The 20,350-nt window shown below is 34.9% G+C and overlaps 1 protein-coding gene across 1 annotated transcript in view; it reads right to left on the bottom strand.

Annotated features, from left to right (window-relative positions):
* Positions 1–3,609: 3,609 nt before the first annotated feature.
* LOC150109146 (DEP domain-containing protein 7-like) overlaps positions 3,610–20,350 on the bottom strand; it is an 89,967-nt gene continuing 73,226 nt past the window's right edge. The window contains exon 7 of the mRNA XM_090401683.1: positions 3,610–5,205. Within this exon, the coding sequence (XP_090257809.1) occupies positions 5,000–5,205 (206 nt within the window). The 3' untranslated portion in view covers positions 3,610–4,999. The remainder of the gene's footprint in view (positions 5,206–20,350) is intronic.

Genomic DNA, 20,350 nt, shown 5'->3' with positions numbered 1-20,350 from the left:
TGGACAAACAGAAAAAATCAATCGAGCTTGGTAACAAAGAACATCTCAGAGATATCACCTATGGTAGAACCAGGGCCATGACTTTATCCAGCCATGTGCTTAATTCTTCTGATCCCAATGACCATCAATCCTCTATACACTCTGCAAACTGGGATGGATCTGAAATTATTTACAAATGCTATGATGAACTTGATAGAACAATCTTAGAATCAACAGAAATTGCACTAAATCCTGTTCACCTTAATGTCAACCTCAGCCATAACCTTTCTGATTGTTAGTCCTCTGCTATTCAACAATGCCATTCTCGAAACCATGTCCTCGTGAAGGAGAACAATAATGTAGCTAGTCATGAATTCATTCTAATGTGAGCAATCTATTGATAATTAAGACCTTTGATGATGTACTCGAGTAATGTTTTTAATGTATCTCTTTTTTCATCTATGTATTATGCACATGATGAAGTCTTCTTACATCACTGACATCATTCTTCACCACAAGCGACTAAAATGGAAATGGGCCGGACATCTATCCAGAAAAGAAGATGCGCGATGGACCACCATACTAACTGGATTCCTAAAGAAGGGAAACGAGGCCGAGGACGTCCTAAAAGAAGGTGGAGTGATGAATTGTCAAATTTTGTTGGGGAAAATTGGTCAACCATTGCCAAGAACAGAGAAAGGTGGAAAGAACCAGAGGAGGCCTTCGTCCAGCAGTGGACAGAAAATGGCTGAAAAAAAAAAAAGAAGTCTTTTTCTTCTAGTAGTGTAACCTTATATCTCAAAAGTTGAGTATCATATGCTGAAAAATAAAGCTACTCGCAGCATAACAGAAGAGAAAACGCTCAAGGATGAATTAACTCACATATCAGAAACCGTGAAAGACAACGACTATTCAAAAAATTTAATTCAAAAGATATTTTTCTCCAACCCCTCCCAACAGCAACCTAAAGAAACTCAATATACAAATCTTCCATTGCATTCCTTATGCTGGGATAGTTTCACAGAAGATTGTGACACGTCTTAAATGATATGAAATAAGAGTAACTTTCAAACCAATTAAGACAGTCCGCAACTTGTTAAGATCACCAAAGGATAACAATGCTTTCTTCAAATATACTGGCATTTACAACATCCTTTGTTTCATGTGGTTTAAATTATATAGGACAAACTTCCAGATGTTTGGAAATAAGAAAAAAAAAGAACACGTTGGAGACGTTAATAATAACAGAAAAGATAATTCCAGGTTAGCCCCTCATTTCTCAAATACCAATCACAACGTTGAATGGGACAAAAGTTCTATGCTATATTTAGAGGAAGACTTTTGTAACCGAAACTTCAAAGAAGCTACTGTGGTAATCCATTCAAAAGGCAGCCTCAATAGGAACCAAGGGATAATCCTTGCTGATATATGGAAGACCCTCATAAGATCACTTAGCACAACAGAATTCAATTTCGCTGCAAATTACAGAACACACTTGCATAACAATATGTGACATCACACACACTTCATGCGTTTGATGTAATGAGTCTTTTGAATTTGTGTAATGTTTAGTACTCATTTATGTTTCTTTCTTGACCTATTTTAAGCTGTTTTTTATCACCTTATTTTGTGTATTGATTTATTACTATGGATGAGACTTGGATTCACTATTACACACCAGAATCCAAACAGCAGTCAAAACAGTGGACAGAAACTGGTTGTTCAGTGCCAAAGTTGATTCCATCAGCAGGAAAGGTCATGGCATCTGTGTTTTGGTATGCTAAAAGAATTTTGTTTATTAACTTAAATACAATGTGGGATTGTATTTAAGTTACAAAAACAATGTGGGATTTAATATCCCCCTTAATTTAATAATTTGTTTATTAATTATCTTGAAAAGGGTAAAACAATAATCGGGGAATATTATTCCGATCTTTTAACCAGACTAGACAAAAAACTTCGTGAGAAAAGACCCGGTTTGCAGAAGAAAAAAATCATCTTTCATCAGGACAACACCTGCCCACAAAGGTGTTTTGGCAATGGGAAAACATCCACCCTATTCCCCAGGTTTAGCTTCCTCTGACTTCTATCTCTTCCCAAAACTAAAACTCTTCCTCACTGGTCATCGCTTTTCTTTGAATCAAGAGATGATTGCAGCTGTAAAGAGGTATTTTGCAAATCTTACCGAGAACTACTACAGGGACGGGATAATGGTACTGGGCATCGCTGGAATAAATGTATTAGTCTTAAGGGAGATTATGTTCAAAAATAAAAATAATTTTGAAATTATAAATTCATTTTTTTCATCGCTAGGCTGAGAACTTTTCAGACCACTCTCATATTTGTCTCAGCAATGAACAGGGCTGCCCCTCGGAATTTTGCTGCCCCTTCACCCTTTTTTTCCATATAGTCGCCTCGTGCAGTAGCATATTTTGCCGCCCCTTCTCCCTTATTTTTAGTATAGTTTATGCCAACTTTGCTGCCCCAAAATAACTTTCCCCCCATGCAAATGCACGTCTTGCACCGTCGGTAGAGCCGGCCCTGGCAATGAAGTTTGGAAGTGGCAGTATAATGATGTGGGGTTGTTCCTTTGTGGTATGCATAAGGTCCACTGGTCACAGTAAAGAATCAGAACCAAGTCTTAAATTCATATTCTGGAGAACTGGGCATTTCCTATATTGTGGCAATTTTATGGTACTGGCACTTACATTTTTTGATGTGATAATACTCCACGCCACAAGGCAATGGTTTTAATATATGGTTTGAAGAACCTTAGAACAATGCAGTGGCCAGCACAGAGCCCAAACCTCAATCTGAGAACATCTGTAGGATGAATGGAAACAAAGAATTAAAATGGCAAATAAAGTTTACAGTCTATATACACACACACCACTACCAAATTAGTGAAACAAATTTTATATAGTCTACCTATTTGATTAAAGAATGATAACTATATTTGAACCTAAATTTTTTATCCCTTTCTCCCTTGGGTACTCATCCATGTCATGTAGTTTTTTTTGGTTCCTGTAAGACCTCCTGGAGATATCACAAATATAAATAGTGAAATATGGATCCCATACCAAGACTTTGGGCTGTTTGGTCCCAAAATTTTTATCCCTTGGGAAAATTTATGCTGCACCATAGATTTTGAAAGTTTTTGGTTTACATCTCAAAAACTGATAGACTCGCAGCTAAAATTTGGCATAGTTACTCTATCTAACCAAGAAAGGACTATATCTGTGCCCAAAATTTGTGATTAAAATCTTTTTGAGATAATTATCATCCATTTCCTATAATTTTGGGCTCACATTATGAGATATTTTAGACTACTACCTGATTAAATATTTTTCAATTAATGAACGATATTCAGGCAAAAAAAAAAAAGAATGCTGTATGACAATTTATTTCTGTATATAAAAAAATGTGAGAAAAAGAGAGAGTGGGGAAAATGTATCTAGAACAATCAATCAGACTTCACTAATCAACCAAATAATCACTGATTCTTAAAAAAAAAAGTAATAATCAATGGCCTGAGCAATGCTAAGTAATCTGATATTAATGATAACATTTGTATATTTATTACATTTAAATTGGAATACTTATGGCAAAGAACACACACAAGACACACAATGAATTGATCGTGTTTAGCAATTTTAATAAGACTACCTCTGGTTGGAGTAGTTTTACAAACTTATCAACATCAAACCTACCTGGTGTCAAATCAAAGTTATTTTAAATAGACAGCATTCCAAAAATTGGAGTGTACTGTAGCTACCAAAACATTTAAGAAAATTTCAACTAGCGCTTCTGCAATTTTTCTTACGAAGAACATCCATATAAAATTTAAAACTCCAATCATTGTAACTAAAACAAACTATTACAAAAAAGTTTCATAAATATATGTCACATTTGTAAATAAATAATTGACTGTGTACAAACAGGAAAATAGCACAGCAAATTTAAGTAGGCTTTCATTTGGTGTGTTTTTTAATTTTTTCTTCTAGAACAAAATGGCTGAGTATTTTATTGTTTCAAATTTATTCTCATAACATGAACTCTAGAATGCCTCACAATGAAATTAATTTAAATTTCTTTAGGCTGATTAAAATTTTTAATCCAGAAAGTAGATATAGAAGCAAAGATTTTTCCTAACAAGAAAAAGAAAAGTTACTGATTCCAAAAATAAATTACTATTCTACTTCTGAATGATATAAGTTATTGAGATATCCACTTGGATATTAAAGGAAGTAAAATATACAAACAGAATAATAAAGTGACAATAACAGAATACTAAGATATATGAAAATAAAAATTAACTCAACAACAATAACAACAAAAAAAGAGCTCAAGGTATTTTCAGGCATTGGTATAAGCTAAAGCTGAAGCTATACTCTGAGGTAATATTTGCATCAGATGAAATGTCTAGTAAAAGGCACCAGACATTGAGAAGACATCAGATGGATGCCTCTCGGCCTCACCTACCTATTACTATCCTATTAGAATTGCACACAAACTAAAATTTCTTTTTTTACAATGGCATCCTAGTCTCCAAAAGAATCCATTATTTTATAGGAAAAATAACTGACTAGCAGAGTTTCAATATAATGGATAATAACAAAATAAAAAATTAACAAATGTTATTCATGAATGGTGCCATTAAAAATAAATAAAAATGTAGTTACAAATACATTTTCATTGTTGCTTCATTCTTTACCATACATTTGCAGATGATAAACTGAAATGAAGCAATAAGAAACTAATTAAACCTGAATTCTGACCATTTCTGCTGATTAAATTAGCAGAACTTTTACAAACGGTTTAATATTTTGAAAAGCACAATCTTTTTTTGATCTATACTTTGAGCAATCTTGTTTTATTAAAAATATACAATATGGGACGGGGAGAATGTAACATAAAAAATGATTCAAAATACCTTTAAGATATATAAATTGACCAATGAGGAAATAAACTAAATTCTTTACTTTTGGCATATATCTTCCTAGTGACTTCAAATTGATGATTAAATCGATTTTTTCATCTGGTCTTCCATGTATTCCTTAAATAAGGTTGGATAAATCTTTTGAAATTTTTTCAGCCATTGTTTTTTCTCCCTTTGTGCAATTGTTATACTGCTTGATATTTCACTTAGCAGGTTATTAAGAGAAACTTTAGTATTCAACTCATAATTTATTTCTCCTAAAGGGATTTTCTTGCAAAAGTGTAATGCTGAAAATGAAAATAAATGTCAGTAGATAAGCAATTATTGTTACATATAACATATCACATTTTAAAATGACATTTCTTTAATTAAGAAAGTTCATGCCAAGACAATTTACTAAAAGAAAGCTATGCAGTTATGTAGTTAAAGTGAAGAAAGCACAAGTGGCCTTCTGGTCTGCATTTAGCAGGCATGGAAAAAATAAACATTGACCTAAGTTGGATGAGGTGCTGGTCTGCCATGTTATTTATTAATCTGTTATTTTTTTTAATACATTAATAGGCATGGGAGTGATAAGAGATTTGAAGTGAAATAAATAAGGTGTTTTCCATGTAATTAAGAAAATCACAAAAATGTGTTAAGGCAAAATAGAGCTCTTTCTCTGTCACTGATCTCAGAAAAATATTAGTTTAGATATAGCATTCTTCAATGGCACTGATAATTATAAGCAAGAGAGAAACCTACTTTTTTTTTTTTTTTAAATCAAACCCACACCAAAAGATTACAAAAACCTACATATTATAAAAATTATGGAAACAACTACCATGTTGGAGTAAAACTTTAGTTTAATATAAACCAAAATAAACACTCAACATTTTGACCTTCAAATTAAGGTCATCATCTGGAGTATGCACATATATACAAAGAAAAAACAAGCTGCACTACAATTTACATAGCATGCTAAAGTTGCTGACCAACCGTTACAACTATTGGCTTGACCTCTGGTGAAAAAAAAAAACCTTACTACATTAAAGCTAGAGTTTGATTATTATCATCATCTATTAGGTTACAAAATTAAATTAAGCTGGAGAGCAACCTGTTTACAAAAAAGGAAAAAATCAATAAATAAAAATAAAAAATAATAAAAGATAAAAATAAAAAAAAATACTTATAAAAGTATACATATAAGTTACAACCAACTGGTATGGATAGTGGCCAATAAAAGCTGAAAATTTTCTTACAGTCCTTAATTTCCAGCATTTCCAGCCCACTTAATTTCCAGGGTTTGCTGGCAATTAAGTGGGCTGAATGTGTGCCATCCAAATTTTGGGGATTTTTATGTCACCATTATTGTTAAGATTAGGGTTGTTAATCAAAATTTCACAGGCCTCTTGAAATTTCCGTTCATACCAGGTTTTTGCATGATGTAATGAGCAGGTACTTTTCCAATCAATTTGGTATAGAGTGTTAAGGGTGTGATCTGAGAGGCTTGCTTCACCAAAATTGTTAAATTTAATGTGTCGTTTGTGCTCTTTTTTTTTTAATTTTTTTTATGAACAGGGATCGTACATCCAGTTTCCCCAATATAAGGTAAGTTACAGGTGCAATAGATGCAATAAACTCCAGGATGTGCCAATGGGGAAAGAGGATCCTTAGAGGAGTTGAATATGTTTTTTAATTTTAAAGGTCATTTAAAAGTGGCATTAAGATTATAATGGGGTAGGAGTCTATCAATTTTTTCTGATAACCCTTTAATGTATGGGATAGCTATAATTTTACTGTAATCTATATTTTTTGATGAAGTTTTATGAAGAACTTTATTAATAGTATTTTTTCTAGAGCCATTATTTATAAATGTATTGCTAATAATTTTTAATTCTTGTTTAAGAGCTTGCTCATTACAGCAATTGTTATAGCTCTGTTTTTGAGGATATTAATGACTCCAAGTTTTTGCGAAGGGTGGTGATAAGAGTTAGCATGTATATATTGGCCGGTATGTGTAGGTTTGCAGTAAACAGTGAAGGAGAGACAGCCTGAGGGAAGACATGTGACTAGCGTATCCAGGAAAGGGAGCGAGTTCTGATTTTCAATTTCAATAGCAAATTGTATGTGCTCATGTTGTTTGTTTAGGTGGCTAAGGGATGTGTTTAGTGTTTGGCGTCCATGCAGCCAGATAACGAAAACATTGTCAACATATCTAAACCAAACTGTACATTTTAGTGTAAAGGAATGAAGAGCACGTTGCTCAAAAGCTTCTATATAAAAGTTAGCAGCATTTGGGGTAGGGTGGGGGGGGGGGGGGTAGAGGTGAGCCCATGGCCGTACCTTCTTTTTGTAGGTAAAATTTATTTTGCCACATGAAGTAACCAAAATGTAGTATGTGGACAAAGAGAGTCATAATGTCAGGCGGAAATTTGTTCTGTAAGAGAAGAATTGTGTCACTGATTGGCACATTTGTGAAAGGGCAGAAACGTCAAAACTGACTAATAAATCATCTTTGCCGAGTGTCATATTTTTAATTTTGTTTATGAAGTGTTGTATGTTCTTTATATAGGAAGGGCCTACCAACTCCTTGAGTGTTGATGCTAATTTCTTGACTATGTGATCATTAGGGCTGTCTATTCCCTCAACTATCAGCCAAAGCGGGACATGTTTGTGTACCTTGGGAACACCATATATTCTGGGAGAACAGGCATAATGGGGTAACAGTTTTTAACAGTGCTGATGACCACAAAGTGACAGACCTAAGTAATTTCACAGTTATTTTCTTTACCCTGTTCGTTGGGTTATAGTTCACAAGGTGATAGGTACTGTTATCAGAGAGTAGTTGATTCATCTGATGGATGCAAGTTGATCTGCCAAGGACAACTGTTGGATTACATTTGTCTGATTTTGTTATAATTATATCTTGATGGCTTTTAATGATTTGATTGATGCTAGTTCTGTTTTTGTAAGATTACTACATATGGTTTTCTTTTTGTTCAAAACATTGCTGGTTTCTAGACGAATTTTATCATTTATATTACTTGGAAGAGACTTAATGCCTCTTTCTATGTGGTATATAACAACATCCAGTTTATTAACAGTTCTAGGTGCTACTGAGAGGTTTTTTTTTTTTTTTTTTTTTTTTTTTCACCAGCAGGTCAGGCCAATAGTTGTAACAGTTGGTCAGTAACTTTAGCATGCCATGTAGATTGTAGTGCAGCTTGTTTCTTTGTGTGTGTGTGTGTGTGTATATATATATGTATGTATGTGTGTGTGTGTGTGCTCCAGATAATGACTAATGTGAAGGTCTAAACGTCTAGTGTTTATTTTGGTTTATATTAAACTAAAGCTTTACTCCAACATGGTAGTTGTTTCCATAATTTTCATAATGTATTCTGATCACCGTGTATAAGCATGAAGAAAATCATCATCATCATCAAATTCCTGCAATGTACCCTCAAGGGGTGTACAGGATATGACAGTACTACATGAAAAAATTACATCATTACTAACTTCCTATCTACAATTTTCTTCCAAATCAGTCTGTTACTTGTCAAGACTCCAACATTATCAGATCTTATATTTCTATCGTCTAAGGCACTTTGTACCGTATCAATCCACCTATATCTTGGTCTTCCTCTGGGTCGTTTTCCTGCCAACCTGGCAGAGAACACTTGTTTTGCTAATCTTTCCTCTCCCATTCTATTTAAGTGACCATACCACCTGGGATTAGCTCTGCTAACGCATTCCTGGATGCTGACAATGTCAAGTTCTTTCCTAATATCCTCATTTTTAATATGATATTGCCATTTATGCCATCTGTTCACGCCTCTAATCTTTCTCAGGACTCTCATATCTGCGGTCTCTAGTCTTTGGTCAAGTGTTTTACTTCTGACCCAGCTCTCAGATCCATAAGTTAAAACTGGTTTGAACACTATCTTGTATACAGCTAATTTAGTGTTCTGACTAATTTCTTTCTTATTCCATATGAATTTATTCAATTGACTTCCCACCATACCAGTTTTGCTGATTCTGTTGTCTATTTCTATATTTAATTTACAATCTTCAGTAAAAATCGTGCCTAAGTAGCTGAAATGTTTAACTTGTTCCACAGGTTCTCCATTCACAACACAGTTGACATTTTTAATGATTCTATCTATTTTCATTGTCTTTGTCTTTTTATTGCTAACCTTCATACCATATCTGTTACAACAGCTATTCAATTTAGTCAGAGAATCTTGCAGACTTGTAGCAGATTTATTTAGAAGTATAACATCATCCGCATAAAGCAAAGAGCTGACATTAACATCTCCAATTTTGATATCATGTTTAATACCACATTCCTTCATAATGTGATCCATATAGATAATGAATAACAGGGGGGATAATGAACATCCTTGTCTCACACCAGATTTAACATTAAACCATCTTCCTGTACTTCCTTCAATTCTAACTGCTGACTTACAACTCAAATAAAGACTAAGTATTGCTTGATATAATGCCCCATTGACATCATATAACTGCAGCGTATTGAATAGCTTCTCTCTTGGCACCTTGTCATATGCATTTTCCAAATCGACAAAACTTAAATACAGATCTTTGTTGTATTCCCATGCTTTCTCGACTATTTGTCGTAAAGTAAAGATCTGATCCTGACAGCCTCTATTTGGCCTGAATCCAGCTTGTTCTTCACCAAGCTTTTCTTCCACAATTCTTCTCAACCGTTTCTCAAGTATACTTGCATAGATCTTGCCAGGAACACTCAGTAGGGAAATACCTCTGTAATTCTCACATTCAGTTTTATTTCCCTTTTTATATATGGGTACTATGAGAGCTCTACTCCAATCATTGGGAATTCGTCCCTCTGTCCAGGCTTTCTAAACTATGCAGTGCAGCCACTGTAAGCCTTTTATACCACCATACTTCAGCATTTCTGGTCGAATATCATCTACTCCTGCTGCCTTTCCATATTTCAAGCCTTTAATGGCTTTTTCTACTTCAAGTATGGATATGTATTCCTGACTGTATGCCTGGTCAGTGTTTTTTTATCACTGTGCTGTCATCACTGCTTGTTTCATTTAGCAGTTTTTCAAAGTAATTATTCCATACTTTAAGGATATCTTTTTCTCCTGTTTTCATGTCACCTTTATCATCTCTAACTCCTTTTACAGCACTCTTTCCTCCATTCCTAAGCTTCTTCAACAACCTCCAGAATATTTTGCCACCTTCTTGATATTCATTTTCTATATTCTTGCCAAAGTCCTCCCATGACTTTTGTTTAGCTAGTTTTACACACTGTTTAGCTTTCTTACATTTGTCTCTGTATTCTCTAAGAGCATAAGCTGACTTATTTGACAGGAACTTTTGATATGCTTTCTTCTTTTCCTTCACTGCCTCTTTAACTTCCTGTGTCCACCAGGGAGTTCTGATTTTTTTATCCTTGCACACAACCGCACCCCATGCCACTCTGGCAGAATCAATCAGGGCTTTCTTGAAGGCTTGCCACTGAATCTCCAAGGTTTGATTCCTGTTCTCAAACTCTTTCATTTTTTCTTCAATAATCTTTGTGTATTTTAGTCTACGGTTCATATCTGACAGCTGCTCAACTTTTATTCGCTTTAAAACTTTCTTACATGTCATTCTTTTCGATATGAAATTCAATTTTATCCTGCTCAAGACTAAATAGTGATCACTTCCAATTTCAAATCCTCTGTACACTCTGGTGTCCTGCACCAGGGAGAAAACATCCCTATCAACAATAACATAGTCAATGAGATTTTTCTTATTCCTTGCCTCTTCTCTCCATGTGAATTTGTGCACATTTTTATGTTGGAACATAGTGTTAGTAATAACCAGTCCATGTCCTGAGCAGAAATCCAACAGATATTTGCCATTATTATTAGCTTTGCTCTTGTCTCCAAATTTTCCCAAAATATTTTTGTATGTCTCACAATCATTTCCTACTCTGCTATTTAGATCCCCAACAAGGACCAACTTTTCCTTTTTCATTGTGTCAGTTGCTTTTTCTAAAGCCTCAAAAAATTCCTCCACTTCTACCTTAGTAGAACGTTCTGTGGGACCATAGGCACAAATAAGTCTCATTGTCCAGTTCCCATTCTCATATTTGCCCACATTACTCTACTTGAGACTGACTGCCATTCAAGAAGATTAGCCTCCTATTTTGTGTTGAATGCTATGGCTACTCCTTCTTTTCCTTGATTGTCATTGCCTGAATATAACAATTTGTATTTATTGCTCAGAAAGATCTCACCAGTTTTGGTCTTTTTTCAGTCACCCCTATTATGTCGATCTGGTACTTATCTAATTCCTCAGCTAGCTCCATTTCTTTGCCATTCAGGCTTCTTATGTTGATAGTACCGATCTTTAACTCTGGTGATATTGAATTGGTGTTTGTTTTCAGATTTGTTCCAGTAGCTGACTTTTCACTGTTCGCCCTGGTTCCCTGGCAAAAACAACGGGGGTCTTGTTTAACCGGGAGACGCCCCAGCCGGCATGAAATTTTGTCATGTTGTACCATCATTTTTTATTTTGGTTTAACCAATAAGAATACAATTTGGTCGGTTAAATCCCAAATTGCCAGCCCATCCTCGTTCGTTCAGTATCAAAGTAGATAAGGTGAGGATTGGACATTAGGTCAGAAGCCCTGGTCGGTTCTCCGCATTCCTTTAAAGGCTATGTGGAGGTCTCCTCTCAGTTATGCAGCTTTGACCCTTAAGCAAGGGTTACAAAAACATATAGTATAAGCAACTACATGTTCATCAAGGCCCGAATTATGGCTTGATGAGCATATTGTTTTTTGGGTTTAATACAGGATTTGTATCCAGAAATGCATTTAGCAGCAGATCGGTCTGTATGACCAAAGTAAACTTACTTGCAAAAACTGAATAGACTTCAGATAACAGTAAAGGTTGTGCTCTATTGTTAACAGATAGCAACAAAAAGCTGATTTGATTAATAGGTTTTAATATGGTTGAAAGATCTGAGGATATGAGAAACATGTTTGGAACTAGGAGGGCTGTTCGATAAGTCCGTGCAAAGTCTAAGGCACCACCAGTACATATCAAGGTTATTTTTAGTTGCTGGCAACTGTTGGAGGATCACATACTAGGATCACATACTAAGGAGGATCAGTCAGATAAATCTATTACTTGAATCGATCAAGTACCATGATTTGTGAAAAATGGATGAGAAAGAATTTTGTGTAGTGATTAAACATTACTTTTTGAAAGGTAAAATGGCTCAGGAAACTAAAACTATGCGTGATAAACATTATGGTGAGTCTGCACCTTTGATTAGAATGGTTTATAACTTTCGAAGTGGCTATATGAGCACAAGTGATGCTGAATGTTCTGGACACCCTGTTGAGGTCACTACTCCAGAAATTATTAAAAAAATCCATGATATGGTGATGGACGATAGAAGAGTGAAAGTGCGTGAAATTGCTAAGGCTATGGGCATCTCAAATGACCGCGTACATGTTTTACATGAACATTCACATGTGAGAAAACTATCCACAAGATGGGTGCTGTGTTTGATCACACTGGATCAAAAGTGTCAATGTGTGAACTGTTGCAAGGACAGCTTGAAGCTGTTTCAACGGATTCCAGAGGAATCTTTGCATTGTTTTGTAACAGTGGACAAAACATGGATTCATCACTACCAACCTGAGACCAAGGAACAGTCAAAACAACGGGTTGCAAAGTGGGGAATCTGCACCAAAGAAAGTGAAAGCCGTTCCTTCAGCAGGAAAGGTTATGGCCACCATCTTCTGGGATGCTCATGGCATAATATTCATAGATTTCTTGGAAAAGGGCAAAACAATAACTGGAGTGTATTATGTGTCTTCGCTGGATCGTTTAAATAATGAAATAAAGGAAAAATGACCACACTTGGCGAAAAAGAAGATTCTTTTTCACCACGACAATGCACCCGCTCACTCTTCTGCAATTGTGATGGCAAAATTGTTCGATTTACGTTACAAAGTCCTTTTGCAATTTGGCTCCCTCAGACTACTATCTGTTTCCAAACATGAAAAAATGGCTGGCAGGAAAGAAATTTTCATCAAATAATGAGGTGATTGCCACGGGATCAAAAAAATTGGTATCGTTGGACTAAGTGTATACACCTCAAAGGAGACTATGTTGAAAAATATAAAATGCTTGTCCCAAAAAAAAATTATGTTTTCTTCATTTTTTGCACGGACTTATTGAACAACCCTCGTACCTCCGACATAAAGGATTGAAACCCTATGGGAGTCATCTCTTCTTATCAAAAGAGAAAAGTGGTTGATGATTTTTCTTAATTTTTGGATTGTAGCTACTGAGAAAGAGAGAGAGATTGCTTGTTTCATGGTTGAATTTTTTTCTGAAGCAATCTGGATGAATAACAGACAAATGAACTCTTCATATTTAATAGAACCATACTTCTCTGAAGGATAACGCACCAATGCATGAAGTGGATCAAGAATCATCTCTTCTTCTTCTTCTACTATGCGTTATTCCCGCTTCCCATACAGGGTCCGCATGTTACTTTAGATGCGACTTCTTGTTAGTACTACTCCCAACCGACCCGTCGCCTGGTCTGCCGCTGGGGGGAATATATTTTTGACTGTAGAGGCGTATAATCATGGGGCCGGTTTGCCTGTTTGCGAGATGAAAAACGCCAGATAAACTGGCAGAAAAAACCCTACTGACCGCGCCCAAGACCAGCTAACTTGGCTATGCCTGAGGAAGATCCTCAAATTCCTCACGTCTACAACGGGAATCGAACCTGGGACACTCCTTCCCCAGACATATGGTTGCAAAGCGCAAAGCCACTAGGCTAACTGCGCGGGTTGGATCAAGAATCATCCATTTCTCTTTTTAAAAGCACATCAAGAAAGGATAGTGCTATTCAAGTCTATATTACAATATAAATTTGATTCTGAAATTAAGGCAATTTTTTGCATGAAGACATTTAATTTCTTACATAATTTATTCCAGATTGCAAAAATGTTGCCCAAGTAATAAAGTGAAAGAAAAAGTTTTGGATCAAAAACAGAGCTCCCCCCCCCCCCCAAGATATTCCAAATAAAAGTTAGCCAGAGTCAGGAAAATTGGGGAATCCATTTCAGCCGAAATATCTGAAGTTCATGACAAACTTAAATAGATCCACAATGTCTGATAAAAATTTAGATAATAGTTCCAAGGTTATTATTTAGAGGATGTTGGTAAAGAGTGAGGTGATGTCGAAACTAACCATTAAAACAGAAGTGTCAAGTTCCAAATAGCTGATTTTTGAAATTAAAGTGGAGGTATTCTTTACCTCCAATATCTACTTCTGGATTATAGTAGTCCCCACTTATTTGTAGGTTCACTTTCCGCAATTTCAGTTATCGAAGGTCCAAAAATATTAAATGGAAAATTCCAGAAATAAACAATTCATAAGTTTCAAATTGTGCCTGTTCTACGTAGCGTAATGAAATTTCACACTGTTCTGCCCAGGACATGAATCATCTTTGTCCAGCATATCCACTGTGTACAGTATACAATATGTTAGTCACTTAATAGGCATCTCAGTTATCAGAGTTACTTGTGTTCAAGTAACTCTTATTTTACTTAATAATGGCCTCAAAGTACAAGAGCAGTGACGCTGGCAATTCGAATATGCTAAACAGACGCCATCAAGTGCTTCTTTTAAGGGAAAAGGTGAAAGTTCTCGACTTCACAAAAAACACATGCTGAGGTTGCTAAGTTTCCATTCACATAACTTTTATTACAGTATATTGTTATAATTGTTCTATTATATTATTAGTTATTGTTGTTAATCTCTTACTGCCTAATTTATAGATTAAACTTGATCATAGGTACATATGTATAGGTAAAAACATAGTATATATAGGATTTGCTACTATCTCAGGTTTCAGATATCCATGGGGGGGGGGTTGGAACATATTCTCCACAGATAAAAGGGGGACTACTGTACCTACTTAATTGATAAGCTAACTGATTCAGAAGAATAACTATTTCTGGGCTTCTTGGAGATGTTGATAATTAAATCCAATCATTCTTGACCAAGGATGTTGGAGAGGTCAGATTATAATTCAGAAATTTCTAAGATGACATGAGAGATCTCTGTTTTTGAATGTCTAAAGTAAAAGGAGATTAGAGAGTGAGGAGTTTAGAGAGAAACAGTGAAGTTCTGTAAGTAGGACTTCCTATAAAGTCAACAACTAGTTGCAGAGGATATCCTGGCATGTGGAGTTTAGGAAGACCATAAATCTGTGATAGTCTTGCAAGATATTCCTATGCCTTTAAAGTATTTGGATCGAGGGAAATTACATTATCTAATTAAGATTTAAATTTATTCAGCTGGCTATTGGATCCCTGCTGATTAAAACACAGGTTTACTGATTTCATAAGAGAATATCTATTTATTACTATTATTACTATTATTGTATAGGCATCTCTATGCAGTCCTACGAACCATCATGGAAGACCCAAACTATCCACATAATATCTGTTGTACCCTCCTTGAAACCATAAACAGACATAGCACTCACAGTTGACTTAGCTAACCCATTCCATACATTCACCACTCTCCAAGTGAAAAATCTAGTTATAAATGTGTTGCTGTTATGAAAGAATATAATATCATATCAGGCATCATTACGAGAATGTCGTACTTTATCTCATAGTTTAAATATTTCTGTGTTTTTAAAGATTGATATAATAAAAATTGATAACATAAAATGCTTGCAGCCTGATTATTATTATAAATAAAAGTTGCATGTGGCCCACGAGTCTGAAAAGGTTGCCGACCCCTGCCTTAGATGAGAGAAATATAAGATCTGATAATGTTGGAGTCTTGACAAGTAACAGACTGATTTGGAGGAAAATTGTAGATAGGAAGTTAGTAATGATGTAAATTTTTCATGTAGTACTATTATATTTTAAAGAGATTATATTGGTCACAAATAGCGTCAGTATGTGTTAATGGAGAAGAAACAGGAGAATTTCTGGTGGAGAGAGGAGTCAGACAAGGATGCAAGTTATCACCATTATTGTTTAACTTTTAGAGAGGCACTTGAGGATGTAGAAGAAGAAGGAATAAAAATAAATGGAAGAATCATTAATAACTTAAGATATGCAGATGATGTAGTAGTGATGGCAGAAAGTGAAAATGGGTTACAACAAATTATTCAAAGAATTGAAAACTCTTGTAAAGAGTATGGACTAAGAATTAATACAAAAAAGACCAAGATAATGATAATGGGTAGAAAAATAGGAGATAATGTAAAAATAAGATGTGGAGGAAAGATTTTAGAAGTGGAAAGATTTCAATATTTAGGTAGCTGGATCCCAGAGAAAGGAACTTCAGAGTTGGACATTAGAAATAGAATAGGCAAAGCTAAATCGGCATTTATGGAAATGAAGAGAATTTTAATAAACAAGAACACTAAAATAGGCGTTAGAATTGGAATAGTTAAAGCAACAGTTTGGAGTATTGCAAGTTATGGAAGTGAGTCATGGACACTAAGAAAGAGAGATATGGAAAGAATTAATGCATTGGAAATGTGGTGTTATAGAAAGATGGAAAAGATTAGCTATACAGAAAGAATATCAAATCAAGAAGTTTTAAGACGAGTTGGGATGGAAAGAACACTGTTAAAGAATATTATGTAAAGAAAGACTAGATTTGCAGGACATCTTCTGAGAGGTTCTTCAGGATACCTGACAAGAACTATATTACATGGGAAAGTTGAGGGGAAGAGAAGACGTGGAAGACCAACTAGAGAGTGGTTTAATGACATCGTCGAATGGACTAGTTTAAGAATGATGGAAGCGACAGACAGAGAGAAATAGAGAAGAGATGCTTATCTGCTGCAACCCTCTTGCTAGAGGATGCTACCAGACGACGACGACTATCATATCCTGTACATCCCTTGAGGGTACATGGCAGGAATTTGATGATGATGACCAAGTATATAATTTCTTGATAGCTTTAATTTTATAGTATAACCGAGTGGGAAAACTTTCAACAACTATCTATCTCTAATCCCGAGTATTTTAATAATAAGGTGTGACACCTTTTGGCAACTTGTATATGATATCTTTAATTTTATAGTATAACCGAGTGGGAAAACTTTCAACAACTACCTATCTCTAATCCCGAGTATTTTAATAATAAGGTGTGACACCTTTTGGCAACTTGTATATGAAAATATGACTTCTGCATTACTTCAACCTTGGTATCACCTCTGGGTCTGCCTCCCACTGATAAGACCTCAATAAAGGTTGAAACCAGTCTGGGTAGTGACCCTTCCCATAATGCATAACATTATACATGTCTGCAAGGAAATGTGCTTGTATTATGGATACTAAGGCAAGTGATGTGAAGTCATACTACCTTTATCACGAGTTGCCCCAGTCCTGAAAATACCTCAGGTGCAAACTTTGTTTGCTCACACTTGGATAAAGGATTAAGCCAAGTATATAATTTCTTGTTATCTTTAATTTATAATTGCAATGCGGAAACAAACTTTGACATGTAAAGATAAGGATATCATTTTGCCTCTTTACAAGGCCTTCATAAGACCTCACTTGGACTATTGTGTGTAGGTCTGGTCTCCTAGTTTCCATTGTGATTCTGATACTAATAGTGGTGAGAGTGCAAAAGAGTGTTAAAAATGATATCAGGATTGTGGAATACTGACTATGAAGACAGACTGAGAATTTGCAGACATTAGCAAGCAGGAGTAAGAGGGGTGATATGATTGAGACTTACAAACTTCTGAAAGGGTCATACAGGATTTCAGTTGATGGAATTTTTCATTTTATAGAGGGTGGGGAATGGACAAGAGGGCAACCTTGGAAACTGAGAATTCATTCTGCTAAGAAGGGGTGAGGGGGCTAGATTTTTCCGTCATAGGGTGGTATGTGATTGGAATGGATGGCCATTTGTGTGTGTGTGTGTGTAAGCAGTATGATAGCTGGTGCATGTAGTATGTGGCCTCTCTCGATGAGTCTCTGAATCCCTGGAGGTCTCTCTTAATAATAATAATAATATGAAAAACAAAATATTTATAATTAATGAAATATATGATATTTATCTAAATGTGACATGCAGGTTCAAGTATTCAGCACTTCTTGAATGGCTAGCAATTCCAAATGTGGAAAAATCTTGAAGTGGGAAAATAAGCAACGAAACTTATGTGTACCTATGATACCACACAAGGTTCCAGCAAGAAGGAAGTAGATTTTTTTTAATCATTTAGTGAAAAGAGGTGACCTAAAGAAACAAGAAAAGACAGTTCTTCTTTGAGAACTAACCATCAAAGTAGAAAATGAACCCTATACATATAAAAATGTTTTAGAAAATTTTGAGAAAAGGGCAAAGCTAATAACAACAGTTACTACCTGCTGTTTCTGTTCAGGATAAATTAGTCAATACTAAAATGTTCCAATAGAAAGATGTATATACATTTTCATGGAGAGAAAACACAAAATATAAGAACAATCTTATTACATTACTGTTCACAGTGTCATACAAGAATATACAGGAAACCTGATATAGGAAGTGATCACCATTTAATGTTGAGTAGGATAAAAATGGGTACAGTTGACTCTCTCTCGCTAGCAAAAGGAATCACAGGAACACTACACTACAGTGAGTAGTTTGCTACAGTGTATTTCATGCATGACCTTGTAACTCTATACGCTACTCTCAACTTTTCAGCAGTGTCTTATAATGAGTAAGCTTCTGATAGTGGTTTTGGCTACAGTGAGGTCAGCTGTATCACAGTGAAAAAAAAAAATATCACACAGCAAGTTCCTGAATGTATCAGGAATTCATGATGGTGGTGGTGGTGATGATGAAAAGAAATATATGAAAGTTTTAAAAAAGGATCAAAGTTCAACAAATTTCAGAAGGGAAATATACAAATACAATAATTTAGTAAAGAAAGTGAATTCATGTAGTGAATTTGTCTGCAGACAAAAGATCACAACTTTATGATGGAGAACTCGAGCAACTGAACAGGTAAGACTGGAATAGAAGAAACTGTACTTAAGGTTTACGACAAGTATGTCACATATGCCCTTAATACAAGAAAAATGTAAGTTATGTATAAAACTAGATAAAATAATCACAGGAAGACTGGAAAGAATATAGAAAAATATCACATGGGCAACAAAATGCTCAAGAGCAGGGGTTGGCAACCGGTGGCCCGGATGCAGCCCAACCATGCATTTTTGGTGGCCCATAAAAAGTTGACCATACTTACATGGCTTTGAGACCTGTATGTTGAATTATTTAAATAATACATTTTATAATATGAATAATAAATTAAAAATAATTTGTGCAATTGTGGATTTTCATAAAAACAGCATCGAAATGCAATTATTTTTGAACCCTTTTAATGTCGACATTGTGAAGTACCAAACCAACTATAGATGGAAATTTTGGAATTACAACATAAAGAAACATTAAAGAACCAATTTTCATTTGAAAATATCCATAAATTGTATCGATGCTTACCAAAAAAATTGGAAGATATAATCAGTTTCATAAAGATGATATGTGCTTTTAAATGTGACTATCATCTTTATGAAACTGATTATACATTTGCAAACAAGTATTTTCTGCTATGAGTTTTAGAAAAAATAAATTATCTTCTCAACTAACTGATGAACATTTGCATGCGTTGATTAGAATTTGCACCTCAGGTTATATTAAGTGGATATTATTATTATTATTACGTGACACCTCCAGGGAGTTCAAAGACTCATCGAGGGAGAGGACCTACTCTACAGCTCTGACTCTACCACTCAATCCATCAACTACAACGAACCGCAACTACACCAACACCATCTACCGCCCACAACCATCACTAGCATTTTCACAAACAATTACACACATCCATGCCCACGGCAGGATTCGAACCCACAGCCTTTTGGCTGGAAAGCAGATACAGATAATTTGGCTAAGGGAGAACAACCACAAAAGGCACATTAAGCAAGGAGACACCCATATTGTGATGCATAAACTATATTACTTTGTTTTTACATGATAATTTTTCATTGAGTTTCATTTTCATGCTTGTTTCATATCTCATACTTTAAATATTTCTGTTTTTTAAGATTGATATAATTAAAATTGACAACGTAAGTTTTTTTTTTTTCACTCAATATTTTCTCTTAATTAAATGTTTGGGGCATTATTAAAAATAAAATTTGAATGTGGCACTCAAGTCTGAAAAGGTTGCCGACCGCTAAAAATGCTTAGAAACAAAGGAAATGATAAAGAAGGCACAAAAACTAAAAGATAAGATATTCTGGATATCTGAATCACTTTGAAAAATTCTTTAAAAAATTAATAAACAGATATATAACCTTTCTTTTAAACAATAAATATAAAGAGAATTCATGTATGAGTATGCATGAATTT

Source organism: Typopeltis vanoorti, chromosome 2 (genome assembly GCF_054136105.1).
Source record: "Typopeltis vanoorti isolate ZY-2024b chromosome 2, IOZ_Tvanoo_1.0, whole genome shotgun sequence".
Taxonomy (NCBI): Eukaryota; Metazoa; Arthropoda; class Arachnida; order Uropygi; family Thelyphonidae; genus Typopeltis; species Typopeltis vanoorti.
Note: the sequence above shows the minus strand (reverse complement) of the source record. Positions and strands in the feature narration are given on the sequence as shown.